This window comes from Trypanosoma brucei, chromosome 3 (assembly GCF_000002445.2).
Source record: "Trypanosoma brucei brucei TREU927 chromosome 3, complete sequence".
NCBI classification, from domain to species: Eukaryota; Euglenozoa; class Kinetoplastea; order Trypanosomatida; family Trypanosomatidae; genus Trypanosoma; species Trypanosoma brucei.
This window is the reverse complement of record NC_007276.1, coordinates 1,152,466-1,172,153: the sequence shown is the minus strand read 5'-3', so window position 1 is coordinate 1,172,153 and position 19,688 is coordinate 1,152,466. Positions and strand designations below refer to the sequence as shown.

Here is a 19,688-nt window from a genome sequence, read left to right as displayed (position 1 = left end):
CACGCGCCTTTGCCTTGCTGCTTACAAGTTTCAAAAGTTCAGGAAACAGTCGTGCGTTCGCGATATAGTTTGGTGTTGCCATGTCCAGCAATAATCCCTCCGATATCCGCATTCGGACGGAGTTGCTGCAAGAAATGCAATTACTGCACGCCCAACAGGAAGGAATGAAGAATATCAGGCAGTCGGAGGCTTCACATTCTGATGAAAATGACAAAAAGGAAAGGGGCACGCGGAGCGGCAGCACCACCGGCACATGCAGTGAATTTGACGTGTGTGCGGTTTATGACGATGACGACGTGCCGTTGGCGGCGCAATTTGTGCGCAGTTGCCCACCGCTGACGGATCCCTCGTGGGCAATGGAGGAGTTGCTTCGCATTAATTCTCATGTAGCCGTGTGGACTGGAAGTGCGCTGCCAAACAGCGTATGGGCCTTACCGGGCAGTGGCCACTGTCCCTTCGGCTCTACAGACGCGGATTTTGCACGCATTCGTTAGGCTGACGAGTTTGATGTCGCCTCTTGGCGGAGTGAAGCACATGGTCCCAGCTTCAGAAGGCAAGCACGTTTAATATATATATATATATATATATATGTGTGTGTGTGTGTCTTGTACGTTGAAATGGCACGGAATCAAACTCACTCCATTAACAGATTCATCCCTCCTCTTTTAGAGAGGTTTGTGTGCACGCGTTTACCTTGTGCTGCTTTATTTTCCCTCTTTTCCCTCCTCATCACACGCTGGTATTATACGTTCCTCTCGCTGTAGACCCTGTTTGTTCATTTTTTCCATTTTTCACCCGTTTGTCAGTCTGTCAATTCTCTACCACCTCCCCGCGCAATTCTTTCTATCGTCTTCAGGCGGTGTGTCACTACTGTGGGTGTATGCCAAGGCTTACCATACAATTTTTCTTTGTTTTTGCCTCCCTTTCCTTTTCTTTCCTTTCTCTTCCTTTCCTTTTTGTGTTTGAATATAATTCCGTTTAGTAGAGGAGCGGTAAAGCGTGCCCGTGTGCGCGCAACCAATAAACCAATGAAGCTGATAGCGAAACTCGGTGGTGGGGGGTCGGGTAATAACACGAAGGAACTCACAATTTCCAACCCCGAAGCAACACTCAACAACTTGCGCACCGTCATCGCAATAAACTTCCGCCTTCCATTAGGTAGTTTTCGCTTGCAGCATGCCACTTTCGACCTCAATGACGATAAACGTTTACTGCGCAATATTGGTATTCAGGATGGTGACACCATTACGGTGGTAGCGAAGCATGAGCGAGAGGAGAGTGGGAGCGGGAGCGGGAAATCAAAGGAAAATGGATCTGCAGTACCGCCCCCACCAACCACAGCAGGAACTATGGAAGGGAATTCTGAAGCCGTCACTGGCGTTGAGAAGAGCGGGACGGAAGAAGCCGATGGGGACGAGGAAAGTGAGTTTGATGAGAATGATGGAAGTGATGGAAGTGATGATGATGATGATGATGACGATGGTCAGGAGGCAATGCTCGCACGCCTCTTCGAGGTTCCAAACCTCATTGAGATGCGGCAGCGTTTTCTCGCCGACCCGGAAGGGGTGTTACGGCAAATTAGTGCGGACGATCCGGTGCTTTTGGAACTCATAGCCAAAAACCGCCAGGCCTTTCTCGACCTTGTCTGTAATGACAACTTTTTTGAGGAGCTGCAGCGGGACAGAGAAGAGGGCGTGATGACAACGGAAGAGGATGAAGAATTTGACGAAGAAATGTTAGAGGAAGTAATGTCACAGTTTTTGGCAGCAGCAAGTGACTTGGATGATGAAGCTGTTGTTGAGCAGCAGGATGAAGATGGTAGTGAGACGCAACGCTATTTGGACCGTGTTCCTACGGAGGTGGAAGAGGAAAAGATTGAACAATTGATGCAGCTAGGTTTCACACGAGAGCAGTGTAAAGTAGCCTTCTTCAAGGCAAAGCGAAGCATTGAACGAGCAGCAAATTTGTTGTTCGAGAACCCGCCGCAGTTATAAGAGTTGTCTGGAACCGAGGCGGTGTGAAAATACATTGCGGGTGCGAGACAGTGGAAGTTTCGTCAGGTACCAGTAAGCACTTGTTCCTTCGCTTTGCTTCTGCTGCTGCACGTTACATTACCCTTCCCACTTGAGTACGGTACTCTCCTCCGTCTCTGTGGCGGTCGCAGAAGGGGGGGAAAAAAGAGGAAACGACATAAAGGGCCGAGAACCTATTAAAGATGAACATAAACAGGTATATTTATATATTTATTTAAAAATATGTAGGTAGTGAATGTTACACAAAGCACATTTCTCGTGCCGTATCCCCATCTTCCGCGCAGGAGAAGGAAAAAAAACAGTAAACGCTGAAAGGGGGAGAATTTATGTTGGTGCGCACGTAGACTTTTTGATCACGCTTGAAGCAGAGTAAAAAAAAAAGGAAAAGGGGGGAAAGGATAACAGGTTGTGCCGTGCAAGGAATGTATGATCGCACGTTGTTATTGTTTTTTGCGATGTTTCTTTTTTTTTTCTTTTCTTTTTGTTCGTGGGTGAGCACTCCACCGGCTGCACTCAGAAAATGTGTCTGCCCATATCCCGTCCTGTTTTGATGATGATTCGTTCTCACCTTTGGTCAGTGCTGGCGTTTTCTTTCTTTTTCTTTTCTGTTTTTCGGCTTTGCTCGTCTTTACCAACAATTTCCTAGCGGTTGAAAGGTGGTACCCGCAGTTCTTTTCATTTGTTTACCCCCCTTTTTTGTTTAGTTCTTTCATCTCATCTCATTTTTATTTTTATTTTCATTTTTGCATTGTTTTTATTGGTTTGTTTCACTTACATCCCGGAAGTGTTGTCACGTGTCAATTTTATATTTTGTTCCAAGTGGAAGGGAAGGGAGACGACGGGATTACCACTAATAAGGTTAGGGGAGTATGTCTTGACGGGGGCGAGAGGGAGTGGGAATGATGAGATGTTTTGCGCATGTGATGAAGCACTGAAGTTTCCTATTTTGTTGCTTCATCGTTAGCGCTGTTTTAATTTTATTATTATCATTATTATTATTGTTGTTGGTTTTTGTTGGTTTTTGTTGTTGCTGCCGGCAGCCGTCATGTTTGTTGGTGTCATTGTTCTTTTCCTACTTACTGTCTAAAATGCATTTGGAGTGGGGAGGGGGCAGGCGTCAATGGGGGAAGGGGACACAAAAAAGAGGTAGCTGAGGTCAGATACGATTCACAGAGGAAAAGAAGAGCTTGTGACTGTTAGGGAAACGAATAACACTAGTTTTAATTTTTAAAAAAAAATTGTTAATCATACGGAAATGAAAAGAGGAAAAGAAAATGGAAACAGCAGAAGGAAAGGAAAACGAAGGCGGGAACAGTTTTAGATTGTCTGCTGTCGTTTGAGTCAACTTTACTGTCGCTGTGTCGTCAGCTCTCTCTCGATATCTAATAAATAAGGTTAGTACCGATTATATATATATATAGTACCATCTAATCGACCAGATGGGCAAAATAAGAGAAGAGGTGGTAAGTATAATTGAACGAAGGAGGAGGGAGGGTGAGGAAATTCTGTGAACCTCATTTTCGTGGCATACACCTTTTTTTTTTTTTGCGCTCTGCAATGAGGGTGTCACGTGCTTAGGCTTCCCTTTTACTATCTTTCTATATTGCCTTTGTAATTATCATTCTTTTGTTGTGTTCTTTTCTTTTCTTTTTACTGTTGCTTTACCGCATGCCGAAAATGTCATTTCCCTTCCCGAAGCACAACGTAGCGTGCAGACTTCGGCAAACGGGAACTGAGGGGTACTTTCACGCATGAGCGACGTCTGCGCGTTGGCCTCGAGTGCTGGTGGAGCCTTTCTGTTGCTTGGTTGTCGTGATGGACTCCGTGGGTATCACCTTGACGTGGGAAAATCTCCACGGAAATTGATCCCCGCCGCCGGTGAAGCATCAACGGTTCAAAGCTGTCGTAAAGTGGACGGCATTCCTGGTGTTGTAGCAGTACTTGGTGAAACTCCTCTCATTGCATTTGTTCTGAGTTGTGGTGGGGTGACCGGTAGTTGGAGGTCTGACAATATGGGGGAAGGAAGAGGAGGAGAAGAGGGGAGAGTAATGACAACACCACGCGCTCTCCAACTTTACGATGTCTGCGCAGATGAAGTTATCGCCACCGCGAGCTTTGAGGCGGCTGTTGTGGGTGTGCGTATGAACAGCGAGCTGCTAGTTGTAATTCTAGAGGATTGTGTGCATGTTATGGACCTGGCCACGCTGCGGCATCTGGCGAAATTAAGCACCACTAAGCCTCGCAACCCCAGTGGGTTGGTTCAACTCTCCGAACCCACGATGGACCCGCGCGGGGAGCCCGTAACTTATTTAGCGTATCCGCAGTCTGACAACGGACTCGGGGATGTGTGGGTTGCTCAGGTTTGTGGAAAGCGGTTAGGCGGCAAGGTGGAACCAAACACTGAGCCTCATGGCGGTCGCAGCCCTTCTGTAGAGCGCGTGGCAATCGTGCAGGCGCACCGGGGCCCAATTGTGTGTCTCGCTATGACGCGCGATGGAAGCCGGCTGGCAACAGCTTCTTCCCGCGGCACAACGGTGAAGGTGTTTGAAATACCGAGTGCACGGTTACTTTTTGTGTTCCGTCGCGGCGTGACGAAGGCGCGCATACATTCTCTCGCGTTTGACTCAACGGGTCGTTCAAACGGCCGCCAGCTCGCCGCTCTGAGCAGCCGCGGGACATTGCACGTATTTCGTTGTGGTAGCGCTGATTGCGATGAGTTGTCGGAGCAGCCAGCCTGTCCCGCTGCCTCAGCAGACGGTGGTGCGGAGCTGCGAAGCTTTGCGCAAGCCACCGTTACACAAAACAGCGGGCGCGGAAATTCTTCTAACTCCTTCAGCACTACTGGTGGGTGCATCAAACACTGCGGCTTGCAGTCGTGTTTCTTCTCTGGGGATGGGCAATTTGTATGGGTTGTGGTTCCACAGTTTTTTGGAAGTTGGTGCAGTGGTGTTGAGCTGCCGGATGATATTGAGGGTTCAATGGGTTGTGGTGGCGGCGTTGCACGGGAGGATAGGAGGGTGCGAGACGGTTTGTATTGGGTGCTGCAGCTCTATGCAATCCGTACGCGTGGGTGTGAATTGGTGAAGCGTTATTTGCTGGGCTGAGGAAAGCCCTCCTGGGTTTGTTTATAAATATTAGTGGCATTGTTTTGCTGTTGTGCTAAACTTCTCCGTTTATTTATTTGTTTATTCATTTTTATTATTGTTTGCTTGCTGTCACGCTCTGCTCTCTTCTGAGAGGGTTAAAAGAGAAAAGAAGAAATGACCGGGACTTATTGGAGAGCACAGAAGGAGGGGAGGAGTAACTGGGCTTTGTGTTTGTATGTATGTATAAATTTTCAACATTTTCTTTTTCTTTTTTTGGGGGTGGGGGAGGAAGGTTAGTTGTTGTCGTTGTCACTGATGTTATTCTCTTTTTTCCCCCTTTTCTAACCTCGTTTCAGTCAGTGAGTGCAGTAAATGTGCCTAACCGTTGCGGCCATTTGGAAAGTCTAGAGTTGGAAAATGTCGGCTAAGTTGCCGCCGAGTTTGAGTGGTGAATGAAACCGAAGAATGAGAGGGGAAAACTAAAATGGCCAATAGGGCAAATGTCTACATCGTGTTTTTTTTTCCCTCCTCTTCCCTGTGTGTCGATAGTCGCAGCCACATCACTAATAACGCTTGCCTACACTTGAGGGAGCAAAAACACGCCTTTAGATGTGTGCCTTTGCGTGTGCGTGTGCGTCTCAGAGAGGGTATTGCCCATTGACGGTTTCCCCTCACATCCTTGTGAGCTCTGTTGACTACGCTTCGTGGAAACTGTTGCCATTTTGTTTCCTCGGCTGTTCCCCCCATCCCCTCCTCTTCGAGCGAAACCGCAACTTTTTGTGTTTGCCTCAGCTATTCGAAGACAATTTGGTTCATGGTGCTCCGTCTCGTAATCCTCATTTATGGGTCTTTTCCGTTTCGCGATGTTATCCCCTCACATTTTTTAAAAAAAAAACTGCAATCACCCTTGTTAATGCGTAGAGACCCCTACGAAGTTATATGGTACGGCGGCGGCCTGCAGCATCAAAGAAGCAGTCTGTGGCGTCATCCAATGTGAAGCCACCGGTGCAGCGCCATAGCAAGAAGGTACCGTCTGCTGCAGCTCCATGGAAGGCATCCGGTCGTCAAAATTCGGATGTTATGCCGCAATCTGGGAAAAGGTCGGGGGCTGCAGGTGCCGTGGGCGTACAACCATCCCCTGTCGGGAAACAACAGCCGCGGGGAAACCGCCTACACATTCTTCCGACAGCACCAGAAGTGAACCTCTGGCGCGGTATGTGCAGACCAGCTATTTTGGTGCAGTCTTTAGCCAACATTGGAACACTTGTAGAGGTGGATCAATTATTGCCCTTCATGTCGGGAGAGCCGCGCTTCCCGTTTTCAGCCCTCACGGAGGATCGGCTACTGGTAGCTGTACAGGCTCTCGTGGATGCCACATGGCTTTTACAGCCTACCATTTACGTGGAAAACGGTCTTCAAGGTGGCAGGAGCCTCACTCAAAATAACGGGGTACCGGTAACTCTCCCACCCCATCAACGCTGGAGGTTGGTGCGTAAGCTAGTGGAGCTTTCGGAGGCTGCGGTTCCAATGAAGTTTTCCATATTGCTTACTCATGGAGGTCGTACTGGCACCATCAATAGTACAGCTTCAGAATTGCTACCAACAAGTCCGTGTGCTTTACGCAGACGTCTAGAATGCTTGAGACGCTTACAGCAAATGCGGGAGTTCCACCTTCGCTTGGTTCCCGCGCTACGCCGTGTAGGTACGAAAGGTGAAGTTGCAAAATTACTCTTCGGTCCATCAGCAGGCCAGATCGACTTTGTGGAGCCCATGCCTGAAGTGAGTGCCATGCGCCAGGGAGAACAAGATGTGGTAAGGAACTTACTGGAGAAAGTGAATGAGTGTGTACCGTGCGGTGAGTCTTGGGGCTCGCCATTCGTTATGCCGCTACGCATTTCCTCTGGAGCCTACATTTTACAAAAATATGACCGTGCGGAAGCGCTAGCGCGTCTCCTGCACGTTGCCGAGTTTTTTGGGTTACCGCCGTTCCTGCGCTCCATTCGCGTGTCCGATGGACGCCAACGCCCGTTTATACCGCATCTGGTGGCGAAGGAAGATGACTCGCACTCGATCGGAAGGTTACCGCCTTCTTTGTATTTTTCCCCGAGCGATCTGGACCCCCATCACTACGACGTATCGGGAAGTGGTCAAGAGCAAGTTGTACAAGAGGAGTTAATGGACCTTGCTGGTCGGCATTGCTGCTTTGGTGTGCTAACTGGGGAGGCGGACCAGGTGATATCCCTGATTCGCACCAGTGCTTCAATTAGACAACAGATGAAAAATAAAAAGAATGCAGAAATAAAAGTGGAAGAAATCGAAGATGTCGCTGTCGATGATGGGGCAGCCGCTCATAGCGAAGTCATAGGCGTGGATCCCCTTGCGTCTCACGCAGCCGCGATTGTAAAGGGTTGGCAAAAGAATATCAACAGCGGAGGTCGGAAGGAGGCGTATGTGCACTGGCTCTGCAATAACCGGTGGAACCAGTTGACGAGTTACTACGCCATCGTGCTTATGGTCGTCCTCCCACATGGCTGTGAGGTGGAGGAGAAGGAGGGTGCCACGGAGGAAAGGGATATAACAACGTTTTATTATGTGGCTGCGGTTTGTGAACTCACCAGACAGTAACACAAGGTTTCATGGAGTGGCCGTTACAATGGAATTGGTGTGGGCCGCGTAAGGATAACAATTTGCGAAGAAAAAAAACACCAGTATCCCCCTGCAGCACACTCTGGGATGCTGTTTGCGTGGCCTCGCTTTTACCCCACTCGCGTTTTTAAATTGGTACTGCCCGACTTGGTTTACTTACTCTACCTTCTGTTCTTTTCATTAATCACCGCTCAAACTCAAACCACGACTCAGTAACACACCAGGATAGCTGGGGGTTCCTCGGTGTCAATCACTTCACGGGCGCCGTTGTGTGTTCTGTTGACCCGTGTGCAGTTTTAAAAGTGATAATTATCGGCACCATGCTCCACACAACCCGCCTATGGTTGGGTGGTTACATGATGTACCACCGCAAGGCGATGGGAACTATGAAGTACAGTAAGTGGAAGGGTGCTCACGGTGGTATCAGTCACTTCTACGGGCGCACGCCGATGGTTGAGGAAGTGCGGCCCAATGAGCCAATAACGCTGGTGGATCGACGTATCATGCATTACGTGCACCACTCACGGCTGCGTCACTTTCAGTTGTTCCGCTCATATCAGGAAAAATCGAACTCAACGGAGTGCAAACTACGCGAGGGGGAGATGCTCCGGCGCCGCTGGCACCGGAGATTGCAAAAGTCGTTTATTGCATTCATGCAGTTCAAGACAATGAAGGTCCTGGAGGATCAAGCGCGTCTGGTGAACACGTATGGGCAGGCAGCAGTGAATGCGGCACTTGGGGATCCTTGGAATGCAACAGATAATGTGGCCCGGGAGCGGAAGTCTGCGGCGGTCCGCCGGCAGGTGCGTGCACTCCCAATGGTTAATGTCGTACCAAAGCACGTTGCGACGATGAAGCAGATTCATAACGATCGTTTCAACTATCGGTGGAGGGTGAATTAAATCGCCTGGGCTTGATATGTTCGTGGGGACTAAGACACGGATGGAGTTGAGTGGCAGCAACGGTGGAGGAGAAGGGAAGAATGTGACTAGGGGTTACAACTGGGCGGAAGTGCGCATGACAAAAGGAGTTATGCATTTGGTTACGTCTGGACATGCAGGTGTTTCCCTTTCTACTTCCGTGCATATGCATGCAGATACATAAGTATATGTACGTGCCTCTCCTTTTTTGTGCGGAGCGCTGTCGCCTCCTTTGTTCTTGTTTGGGCTTCGACGTCAGGAAGAACTCTTTCGCTTTCCAGCTGGGGCTGTTCTGGCTGTTGCTTGCCCCCGGAACACGTGGACGTAATGTGAGTGGCGCCACGTTGAGCTGTGTTCCTATTTTGCGGGGAGTCAAAAAAAAAATTATATATGAAACTTAGGCGGGGCATCGCAGCCCCTTTTGGTGGAGACGTCGCGGATTTAATAATTCCTGCTTCCCCTGGACATTCACCGAAACTGCCGCTGGCTTTTTAAAACCTCTTGAATTCAGTGCCGGTTTCTTCGGTTGTGATTGTCCGCTGCCTCCAGCACTTCTCTCTCTCTTTTTTTTTTTTGCTTTCTTCCCTATCGTATCATTCACAACAATGAACGCGGACACCAAGGTATTTCCGTCCTCGGAAACAATGAGTAGCGAGGGGCCCCCTTCACTTTCAGCAGCGGATGTTGTGGCGGCGTCTGGGAAGGCTGCCAATTGTATGCAGTTCCCTTCGCCTGTGTACTTCACGCGGTGGTTGGACGACCGCTATGCCGTTGTTGGAGCGGGAGGAGGAGGCAGGCGGTTTGGTATGGCCAATTTGCTCGCCATTGTTTCCGTTAGCACCCTCCAGGGCCCCGATGAGGATTCAATAAAGGCAAAGCGGGAGGACCAATTGCCCTCGAGGCCGTGGAGTTTTGTCACAGCCATTGACTTGGAAGGGGATATACCTTGGTGCGCATCGTCCTTTTTGATGTGCAATGACAAAACCAAGTTGTCGGAGGGTGTATTGGGCTATCTGGCGATTAGTCACATTACGTGCTTTACGCTGATTGATGTGTGGAGGGACCCTGAAACAAAGGGCCTCACTTTAAGGCGACAGGCCCGTGTTAGTGTTCCCGCTGACCCCAAGAACCCAGACAAGAAGCCTATTGCAATCGTCCAAGGTGCTGTCGTTGTTGCCCACGATGAGGAAGGGATTTTGGTGTATGAGCTTTCTTCTTTACTACGGAAGCCGCTATCAACTGGCAGTGGCGAACTCAGTGGTAATGAAGGTACGTGCGGGGGCAGCACACCTGATTATAAGCAATCATCGCCGGGAATATCGCCTTCACTAGTGGAGAGCGTAGAACCCCTCGCCAGCTGGTCGCTTCCAGCTCGTGTCAATGATCTTCACGCCAACCGTTTCTTTGTGCCCAAAAAAAGTAAAACCAAGGACGGGGCGAAAGGGTACCAGCGATACTCCGATTATCTAATCATCGCAGTTCTTGTGCAGGACAAAACGCTTCGATTGTCCGCCATGAAGTTGCAAATACACGAAAGATTGGTCTCGACCACGGCATCTGAGCTGGCCGCTTCCATCGGCGGTGGGGTTGACTGGAGCAGCAGGCGGAGCGAGAGCAGACGTGTTGGTACGAGGCTTGATGATTTTTGTGTGCTCACTGGAAAGGATTGCCGTATTCCTTTTTCGTTGATGAAATCGTCAATGCGAATAGTGCAGTTGTTTGGGGTTGAAAACGTCAAGCCCTGTGTAGCCAGTGAATTGTGGAGACGGGCCCGTCGCCTACATTGCGAGGAGGGTGTGCGCGGGGAGATGCTAGTGGCTAGGATTGTTCTCGTTGTCTTCAATGTCATGAGCAACCAGTCGTACATGCTGTCGGCTCGGGTGGTTAGCACATCTTCCCCTTGCGATGATGTTGCTGCAACAAACGCTTCTGAACTCCCTTGTGGTGTCGTTGATGAGTCATGTGCTGCGAACGACGTGGGGAGAACCAGGCGAAGGAGGCTCGCGTTGCGCGTGTACTTCTCACCCGAACCATCACCTGTGGTGAATGATGGCGTTACTTCCATCAGCCCCTGCTATTATTGTAGGGAGAGCTCAGACGGGGCTGCTATGCGAGGGGAGGGAGTTGGAACCGCCATCCCCCACAACTGGCTCGTTGGAACAGTCGACGGGGCGCTTGCAGCCGTTTCATATAGTGATAACGGTAGCTTTCAAACGCGAACACTCCGTCCACCAAAGGAGCGGCGAGGGGCCAAGTGGCTACCAGCGTTGCACCGTGAGCCCATCTCTTCCGTCGCTGTTTCGTCACTAAATGATGTATTGACCGCAGATATTGCGCAGAACGTCGTGGTTTCTGCTCTACCATTCCATGAATGCCGAGATCAATCAACTGTTGTATCGTATGGTAACGGTGAAAATAGTCGGCGCTCGTGCCGCGCTGTGGAGAGGGCAAGCGATCTTTCCACGAGCAGCGGGTTTGGGAGTGGTGTGGTGCGTTGCAACGCGGAAGAGACGTTGGCTCTGCCGAAGAACAAGAGTTTGTTGTTGTTTCCCGCACCACAAGGAGGAATGTGGCTGATGTGGTTGAAGAGTAAACCACTTATCACTATTCACTTGGTAGCTGCCATCGTCGTCGTGCCATTAATGGGTGTACTCTTCGCCTTCTTACTGCGTCGCTAGTCTGATAGTCTGGTTTAAGGAAGTTCCGAGGATGATTTTAATTGGTCTCTGTCAGCGGTCCAATACACACTAAAGAAGTTGCCTGTTCGCGAACGGCATGTAACACAATCCCACGGAGCGCATGTTATGCATGCTTCCCCACACTTTCCCTCCTTTGTTGTAACTCTAAGATCTTCATTATGAGTGTTTATGCTAGCACTTCCTCCCCCCATTCTTTTGCTGCCGAGTAGCTAGTCACTTGATAGAAGCGGGTGACCACCACGCCGGGATGTGGATAACATCAGTAGTTTGGGCTTTGTGACGTGAGTCACCCCATGCTGTATGGACGAGATGTTCACGCCCTTTATTTTTCGTGACTCGTGGGTCACCTTGTCTCTGTTTACTGCACACGGTGGGGCGCTGGTGTCTGGCAAGTCTCGGTCCTTTTAATGGCACCGCGGGACGCATCACCTTGAAACTACGTTAGCACTTTCCCTTCCATTGCTCTTCTTCGCCGTTGGTTGCTGTCTCTCTGGTTAGTGCTGTTGAGGGATTGGTGTCTGTGCTTGGTTTTGGCCAATTATTCTCACTCTTCTCTCTGCATGCCTTACAACCCTATTGTTTTGCTGTTGCCCTTTGTCTTTTCCTTTAAAAAACGGAACTCTATTACAACGTTACGCTGCCGATGGCCGTACAACTTGAAGCTGATGCATTTGGCGTACCGTCAGCGTTTCCGTGCTCACCTTTATCCCCCCCCTCTCCACACCCACCCACATGGCATACATTTTACACAACCGTTTGCCCATTAACTTGTACGCCTTCGCTTTTTTTCTTTGTAACGCTGCGATGTTGACAAATCGCGACAGCGGGAGCACAGTTTTCCCTTCCGAGGCAAAGCGCTAGATCCACCAACTACCCGTGGTATAATGAGGGTCTAAGAGCTGGGGACCGGAACCTTTCCATGTTCTTCCCAGTGTCATTGCCCTCAGAGATCGAGACGTGCAACAAACGAAAATTGCGCTAAACATTTTAGTACGCTGCCAGGAGGTGCCATCACGAGGGAGCTCCCGAACACTTAAAGACTGCCGTGTCGGGGGAGGAAATGCAAAGCATCGCATAAATGAATCCAAATAACAATGCTGGTAATCGTGCTTCGCAGCAGAGATGTTTGAGGGGCTTTGCTGCCACGAAGTGTGGCCACAATAGCAAATACTGCGCCATAGGTACTCTGCAAGAAATGAAGACACTCCCCTCCCCCCAAGAATATTAAACAGTTTTAAGATGAGCATTTTTTTCTTTTTTTAAAAAAAAGCAGAAGCGACAATAATTAACAGCAAACTGTGTCGGCATAGCCCATTAGCAATCAACTACTCTTCAAAAACAAACTTACAGATAGGTAATGCGAAAGTAAAACAAAAACCAGCCAAGAAAGGAAGCAGTATTCCTCAGCAACAACGATACCCATTCCCCTTACAAACTCGAAACAGTATAGTGCAACCTGTACACACAGAAAGGTCACAAAATGACGTATATTATCGATGACCTTGCGCGAGTACGCATGTTAGCTTCCGGGGTGTATACAATGGCTTCTACAGCGGCCCCATATTGCTTCACATTAATGGCCGTTCTTCTGCGAAAAAAGTATCGTCTGTCGCAAAGTGAAATTGCAACTATCAGTACCGTCGGCAATTGCATCGGTTACTGCAGCTTTCCAATCGGTGCTCTGTTCGATTACGCTGGTCCGATGGTGCTACTCCCCCTTGGTGGGTTTCTAGGGTCTTTGGGCTTCCTGCTTTTTGGTCTCACCTTCGATGGAAAGATAGCGAACCCGACTTTAACCCTTTTCTGTGTCTTCGACGCAATAGTTTATTCGGGGATCCCAACATTAGATGTTGCAACGATCATGCCGGCGATATTGCAGTTTCCACTTGACAGGGGTTATGTTGTGCTCGTGTTGAAGACAATCAGTGGTCTCGGTACCGGGGTGCTAATGGCTTACTTCAACGGGTGGTTTAAGGATACCACATCCGATGATGTGGAAAAAAACAACTACTCGGGTTTCATGTACTTCATTGCCGCTAGATTGCTGATCGTGTCACTCATTGCTCTCAGCGTAACTCGCATGCCCATGTACTTTCCTTGTGCGTGGCGGAAGCAACGGCTAAGTGAAGAGGAGTGGACGAAGCGACAGCAGACACTTCAGTTATACATGAACCAGCCTGCGCCTCCCAGAAGGATGAAGATAGCTGTGGGACTCGTCCTCAGCCTGCTGTTGTTTCTCACCACACAATCACTCATTGGCGGATATGTAAAGCTTCCTCCGGCTGCCTATTTGGCCTTTTCGATTATTGCAGTGCTCATGATGGCATCATTTTGTGTCGTTGCGTTGCCGTTTCAATGGCTTGGACGATATACTCCAGTGCGCCCTACGGATATGGACACAATTGGAGAGGCACTGGAGGATGTTGTGACCGAATCAGCGGTGGCTACAACGAAGAACGAGGTGAAGCCATTGCCGCAGTACAGTGGGTCCTTCTGGCAGCACTTGCTTACCGTGGATCTTTGGTGCATGTGGCTTACATGCTTCGGCGTGTGGGGTACTGGAACTGTCATGCAGATGAACGCTGCACAAATTTATGAGAGCAAAAGTTACGGCGGGAAGAAAAGCTCCACTCTAACACTGTATATCACCATGATGTCTGTTGGCAGTGCTGTTGGTCGCGTGTCTATGGGGTTCACGGATATGGTGCTGACACGGCGGCAGCGAGAGGGGCTTAAAACGTTTCCCACAACAATTGCGCTCCCATTTGGTCCTCTGATGTTGTGCATCGCCTTCCTGCTCTTCGCGTTGCTTCCCGCTAACGCGCTGATCCTTCCTTTCTTCCTTGGGGCTTTGGGCAACGGAGCAGGTTGGGGGTGTTGTGTGCTTGTAATTCGTACGATGTATTCACAGGATTTGGGAAAGCACTACCACTTCGGCTACAGTTCTGGAATTGTGTCAACGATAGCGCTCAACCTCTTCATGTTCGGTGGTATGTACGATGCTGAGGCTGAGAAGCTTGGTACGAAACCCGAGTGTAAAAACCCTTCGTGTGTCAAAAACCAGATGCTCATACTGATGGGTGTCAATATTGTGGCAGCGGTCGCTGCAGCGATTGTCCACTTCAGATTTTCGCGTTTCATTAATGCTGAGCAGAACAGGTGTAATGAGCCAGCTGATGAGATGAGTGGTGTCGCTGCTCCTGTTACAGAGGATGCGGGGCAGCCAAATGAAGGGGGCTCACACAGTGGCGGAGCAGCGCAGCAGTAGGGTTGTTTTACAGCTGTTGCCGTACCTGAACTCTAAATTGAAAATATGCATTTGCCTCTATCTCATAAATCTTGTTACGTTGAATTTATCCTTGATGTGACTACTAATCAATATAATAATTGCTCCTCACTCCCACATTGTGTTGCTTCTTGCAAGCAAGAGGGTGTGCCATTTGATCACTCTTAGTGGTTGATGGGCGGATTTTGTTTTACCTTAGAGTGTTTTGTTCGTGTGAGCAGGCAGCCACGTTTCGCTCTTCCACTTTGTGGTAAAAATAAAACGCTATTTGAATGATTTTACGTGGTCAGTTTCCCATTCTCTGCGAAACCTTTGTTTTTTCCGTCACGAAGCCGTTGCAACACGGCAGTGATACATATCAGTGCTTCCCTTTACCTCTCTATGGATTCCTTTTCTAACACTCTTATCACTCATTTTTCTTCTTTACCTGACAAATGTTTCCACACAAAGAGTAAAATAGAGCTACTACTTGCGCACTTCCACTCAGAACAAACCGACCCGCAGTCCCTGCAGTTATGGTTTACCTTGTCGATGACCTTGCCCGTATGCGGATGCTGATGGCAGGAGTTTATGCTGGATTGGGTGTCTCAAAGGCATACTGCTTTTCGATTTTCACGCCATTCTTAAGGAGCAAATTTAATATGACACAGGGAGACATTACAACTATCAGTACCGTTGGAACCTGCATGCTGTACTTCAGTTTCCCTGGTGGTGCCCTGTTCGATTACGCTGGTCCGATGGTGGTCCTGCCAATTGCTGGTTTCCTTGGATTCTTGGGCTTCCTGCTTTTTGGTCTCACCTTCGATGGAAAGATAGCGAACCCCAGCGTCGGTCTCTTTTGCTTTTACAATGCTCTCGTAAATTGCACATTTTCTTGGTTGGATGTTTCGACGATTATGCCACTGATGCTGCAGTTTCCACTTGACAGGGGTTATGTTGTGCTCGTGTCCAAGACAATCAGTGGTCTCGGTACCGGGGTGCTAATGGCTTACTTCAACGGGTGGTTTAAGGATACCACATCCGATGATGTGGAAAAAAACAACTACTCGGGTTTCGCGTACTTTGTTGCCATACAGTTGGTGGTCGTGTCACTCATTGCTCTCAGCGTAACTCGCATGCCCATGTATTTTCCTTGTGCGTGGCGGAAGCAACGGCTAAGTGAAGAGGAGTGGACGAAGCGACAGCAGACACTTCAGTTATACATGAACCAGCCTGCGCCTCCCAGAAGGATGAAGATAGCTGTGGGACTCGTCCTCAGCCTGCTGTTGTTTCTCACCACACAATCACTCATTGGTGGATATGTAAAGCTTCCTCCGGCTGCCTATTTGGCCTTTTCGATTATTGCAGTGCTCATGATGGCATCATTTTGTGTCGTTGCGTTGCCGTTTCAATGGCTTGGACGATATACTCCAGTGCGCCCTACGGATATGGACACAATTGGAGAGGCACTGGAGGATGTTGTGACCGAATCAGCGGTAGCTACAACGAAGAACGAGGTGAAGCCATTGCCGCAGTACAGCGGGTCCTTCTGGCAGCACTTGCTTACCGTGGATCTTTGGTGCATGTGGCTTACATGCTTTGGCGTGTGGGGTACTGCGGTCGTCATGCAGATGAACGCTGCCCAAATTTATGAGAGCAAAAGTTACGGTGAGAAGAAAAGCTCCACTCTAACACTGTATATCACCATGATATCTGTTGGCAGTGCTGTTGGTCGCATGTCTATGGGATATCTGGATATGGTGCTGACACGGCGGCAGCGAGAGGGGCTTAAAACGTTTCCCACAACAATTGCGCTCCCATTTTGCCCTCTGATGTTGTGCATCGCCTTCCTGCTCTTCGCGTTGCTTCCCGCTAACGCGCTGATCCTTCCTTTCTTCCTTGGGGCTTTGGGTAACGGAGCAGGTTGGGGAAGTGTTGTGCTTGCGTTTCGTATAATGTATTCACAGGATTTGGGAAAGCACTACCACTTCGGCTTTTCCTCCGGTGTCGCAGCGACAATAGCGCTCAACCGCTTCATGTTCGGTGGTATGTACGATGCTGAGGCTGAGAAGCTTGGTACGAAACCCGAGTGTAAGCAACCTTCGTGTGTCAAAAACCAGATGCTCATACTGATGGGTGTCAATGTTGTGGCAGCGGTCGGTGCAGCGATTGTCCACTTCAGATTTTCGCGTTTCATTAATGCTGAGCAGAACAGGTGTAATGAGCCAGCTGATGAGATGAGTGGTGTCGCTGCTCCTGTTACTAGCGGTGGACATTCAGGAAAGAAGCAATAATTTTTGGGGGGTTAAGAAAAACGAAATAGTATTTTTTGCATATTTCCATAGTATTTTTCTGTCTTACCGTGTGTTATCCTTCTTTGTGTTAAAAATCGTATGTTTTCTTTTCTGTTAGATGTGGTTGTTGTTTCTGCGTGAGGGTGCGGCCCGATTCAAGAAATAAGTTTTTAAATTTTTTTTTAGTATTAAAAGTATGTTGTATATCCACTCTCAGTGATTAGTGGGTTACTATTTTTTCTGTCTTCGAACGTTTTTTTTTTCCTAACTCTTCTTTTTCTCTCTTCCACTTTGTGGTAAAAATAAAACGCTATTTGAATGATTTTACGTGGTCAGTTTCCCAGTCTCTGCGAAACCTTTGTTTTTTCCGTCACGAAGCCGTTGCAACACGGCAGTGATACATATCAGTGCTTCCCTTTACCTCTCTATGGATTCCTTTTCTAACACTCTTATTACTCATTTTTCTTCTTTACCTGACAAATGTTTCCACACAAAGAGTAAAATAGAGCTACTACTTGCGCACTTCCACTCAGAACAAACCGACCCGCAGTCCCTGCAGTTATGGTTTACCTTGTCGATGACCTTGCGCGAGTACGCATGCTGATGGCAGGAGTTTATGCTGGTCTTGTTGTATCATCGACTTACGGATTCTCCCTTTTTTCCGTCTACATGCGCAAGCAATATCGTCTTTCACAGAGTGAAATTACAACTATCAGTACCGTTGGCAATTGCATCGGTTACTGCAGTTTTATTGGTGGTGCCCTGTTCGATTACGCTGGTCCGATGGTGGTCCTGCCAATTGCTGGTTTCCTTGGATTCTTGGGCTTCCTGCTTTTTGGCCTCACCTTCGATGGAAAGATAGCGAACCCCAGCGTCGGTCTCTTCTCCACTTTTAACGCTATTCTTTATCTGGGGACGCCGTGGTTGGATGTTTCGACGATTATGCCACTGATGCTGCAGTTTCCACTTGACAGGGGTTATGTTGTGCTCGTGTCCAAGACAATCAGTGGTCTCGGTACCGGGGTGCTAATGGCTTACTTCAACGGGTGGTTTAAGGATACCACATCCGATGACTTGAGCAATAACAACTACTCGGGTTTCGCGTACTTTGTTGCCATACAGTTGGTGGTCGTGTCACTCATTGCTCTCAGCGTAACTCGCATGCCCATGTACTTTCCTTGTGCGTGGCGGAAGCAACGGCTAAGTGAAGAGGAGTGGACGAAGCGACAGCAGACACTTCAGTTATACATGAACCAGCCTGCGCCTCCCAGAAGGATGAAGATAGCTGTGGGACTCGTCCTCAGCCTGCTGTTGTTTCTCACCACACAATCACTCATTGGTGGATATGTAAAGCTTCCTCCGGCTGCCTATTTGGCCTTTTCGATTATTGCAGTGCTCATGATGGCATCATTTTGTGTCGTTGCGTTGCCGTTTCAATGGCTTGGACGATATACTCCAGTGCGCCCTACGGATATGGACACAATTGGAGAGGCACTGGAGGATGTTGTGACCGAATCAGCGGTAGCTACAACGAAGAACGAGGTGAAGCCATTGCCGCAGTACAGTGGGTCCTTCTGGCAGCACTTGCTTACCGTGGATCTTTGGTGCATGTGGCTTACATGCTTTGGTATGTGGGGTACTGGAACTGTCATGCAGATGAACGCTGCCCAAATTTATGAGAGCAAAAGTTACGGTGGGAAGAAAAGCTCCACTCTAACACTGTATATCACCATGATGTCTGTTGGCAGTGCTGTTGGTCGCATGTCTATGGGATATCTGGATATGGTGCTGACACGGCGGCAGCGAGAGGGGCTTAAAACGTTTCCCACAACAATTGCGCTCCCATTTTGCCCTCTGATGTTGTGCATCGCCTTCCTGCTCTTCGCGTTGCTTCCCGCTAACGCGCTGATCCTTCCTTTCTTCCTTGGGGCTTTGGGCAACGGAGCAGGTTGGGGAAGTGGTGTGCTTGCGTTTCGTATAATGTATTCACAGGATTTGGGAAAGCACTATAACTTCGGCTTTTCCTCCGGTGTCGCAGCGACAATAGCGCTCAACCTCTTCATGTTCGGTGGTATGTACGATGCTGAGGCTGAGAAGCTTGGTACGAAACCCGAGTGTAAAAACCCTTCGTGTGTCAAAAACCAGATGCTCATACTGATGGGTGTCAATGTTGTGGCAGCGGTCGCTGCAGCGATTGTCCACTTCAGATTTTCGCGTTTCATTAATGCTGAGCAGAACAGGTGTAATGAGCCAGCTGATGAGATGAGTGGTGTCGCTGCTCCTGTTACAGAGGATGCGGGGCAGCCAAATGAAGGGGGCTCACACAGTGGCGGAGCAGCGCAGCAGTAGGGTTGTTTTACAGCTGTTGCCGTACCTGAACTCTAAATTGAAAATATGCATTTGCCTCTATCTCATAAATCTTGTTACGTTGAATTTATCCTTGATGTGACTACTAATCAATATAATAATTGCTCCTCACTCCCACATTGTGTTGCTTCTTGCAAACAAGAGGGTGTGCCGTTTGATCACTCTTAGTGGTTGATGGGTGGATTTTGTTTTACCTTAGAGTGTTTTGTTCGTGTGAGCAGGCAGCCACGTTTCGCTCTTCCTTTACTTTATTCTTTACTGCACGACAGTTTAGAAACGCTGTTTGAATGATTTTACGTGGTCAGTTTCCCAGTCTCTGCGAAACCTTTGTTTTTTCCGTCACGAAGCCGTTGCAACACGGCAGTGATACATATCAGT

General features: G+C 48.8%; 9 protein-coding genes across 9 annotated transcripts, besides 8 other annotated features; all 9 read left to right on the top strand.

The window, feature by feature from the left end:
• Positions 1-19,688: part of a sequence feature (sequence corresponds to BAC RPCI93-26J7) that runs on past both edges of the window.
• On the top strand, positions 135-494 carry Tb927.3.4170 (hypothetical protein, conserved; the record flags this gene model as incomplete). The annotated part of the gene is made up of 1 exon (XM_838916.1): positions 135-494. The coding sequence occupies one exon, from the start codon at positions 135-137 to the stop codon at positions 492-494; it is 360 nt and encodes a 119-aa protein (XP_844009.1).
• Positions 567-590: a microsatellite.
• Positions 922-956: a microsatellite.
• Positions 1,029-1,994, top strand: Tb927.3.4160 (hypothetical protein, conserved; the record flags this gene model as incomplete). Its single annotated transcript, XM_838915.1, has 1 exon — positions 1,029-1,994. The coding sequence occupies one exon, from the start codon at positions 1,029-1,031 to the stop codon at positions 1,992-1,994; it is 966 nt and encodes a 321-aa protein (XP_844008.1).
• Positions 1,457-1,482: a microsatellite.
• Positions 2,231-2,257: a sequence feature (AT_rich).
• Positions 2,755-2,778: a microsatellite.
• Positions 3,011-3,039: a microsatellite.
• Positions 3,252-3,273: a sequence feature (AT_rich).
• Positions 3,785-5,137, top strand: Tb927.3.4150 (hypothetical protein, conserved; the record flags this gene model as incomplete). Its single annotated transcript, XM_838914.1, has 1 exon — positions 3,785-5,137. The coding sequence occupies one exon, from the start codon at positions 3,785-3,787 to the stop codon at positions 5,135-5,137; it is 1,353 nt and encodes a 450-aa protein (XP_844007.1).
• Tb927.3.4140 (hypothetical protein, conserved) lies at positions 6,059-7,744 on the top strand (the record flags this gene model as incomplete). Its single annotated transcript, XM_838913.1, has 1 exon — positions 6,059-7,744. The coding sequence occupies one exon, from the start codon at positions 6,059-6,061 to the stop codon at positions 7,742-7,744; it is 1,686 nt and encodes a 561-aa protein (XP_844006.1).
• Tb927.3.4130 (hypothetical protein, conserved) lies at positions 8,086-8,667 on the top strand (the record flags this gene model as incomplete). The annotated part of the gene is made up of 1 exon (XM_838912.1): positions 8,086-8,667. One exon carries the CDS (start codon positions 8,086-8,088, stop codon positions 8,665-8,667), a length of 582 nt encoding a protein of 193 aa, XP_844005.1.
• On the top strand, positions 9,291-11,363 carry Tb927.3.4120 (hypothetical protein, conserved; the record flags this gene model as incomplete). Its single annotated transcript, XM_838911.1, has 1 exon — positions 9,291-11,363. The coding sequence occupies one exon, from the start codon at positions 9,291-9,293 to the stop codon at positions 11,361-11,363; it is 2,073 nt and encodes a 690-aa protein (XP_844004.1).
• Positions 12,865-14,652, top strand: Tb927.3.4110 (hypothetical protein, conserved; the record flags this gene model as incomplete). Its single annotated transcript, XM_838910.1, has 1 exon — positions 12,865-14,652. One exon carries the CDS (start codon positions 12,865-12,867, stop codon positions 14,650-14,652), a length of 1,788 nt encoding a protein of 595 aa, XP_844003.1.
• Positions 15,216-16,943, top strand: Tb927.3.4100 (hypothetical protein, conserved; the record flags this gene model as incomplete). Its single annotated transcript, XM_838909.1, has 1 exon — positions 15,216-16,943. The coding sequence occupies one exon, from the start codon at positions 15,216-15,218 to the stop codon at positions 16,941-16,943; it is 1,728 nt and encodes a 575-aa protein (XP_844002.1).
• Positions 17,541-19,292, top strand: Tb927.3.4090 (hypothetical protein, conserved; the record flags this gene model as incomplete). The annotated part of the gene is made up of 1 exon (XM_838908.1): positions 17,541-19,292. The coding sequence occupies one exon, from the start codon at positions 17,541-17,543 to the stop codon at positions 19,290-19,292; it is 1,752 nt and encodes a 583-aa protein (XP_844001.1).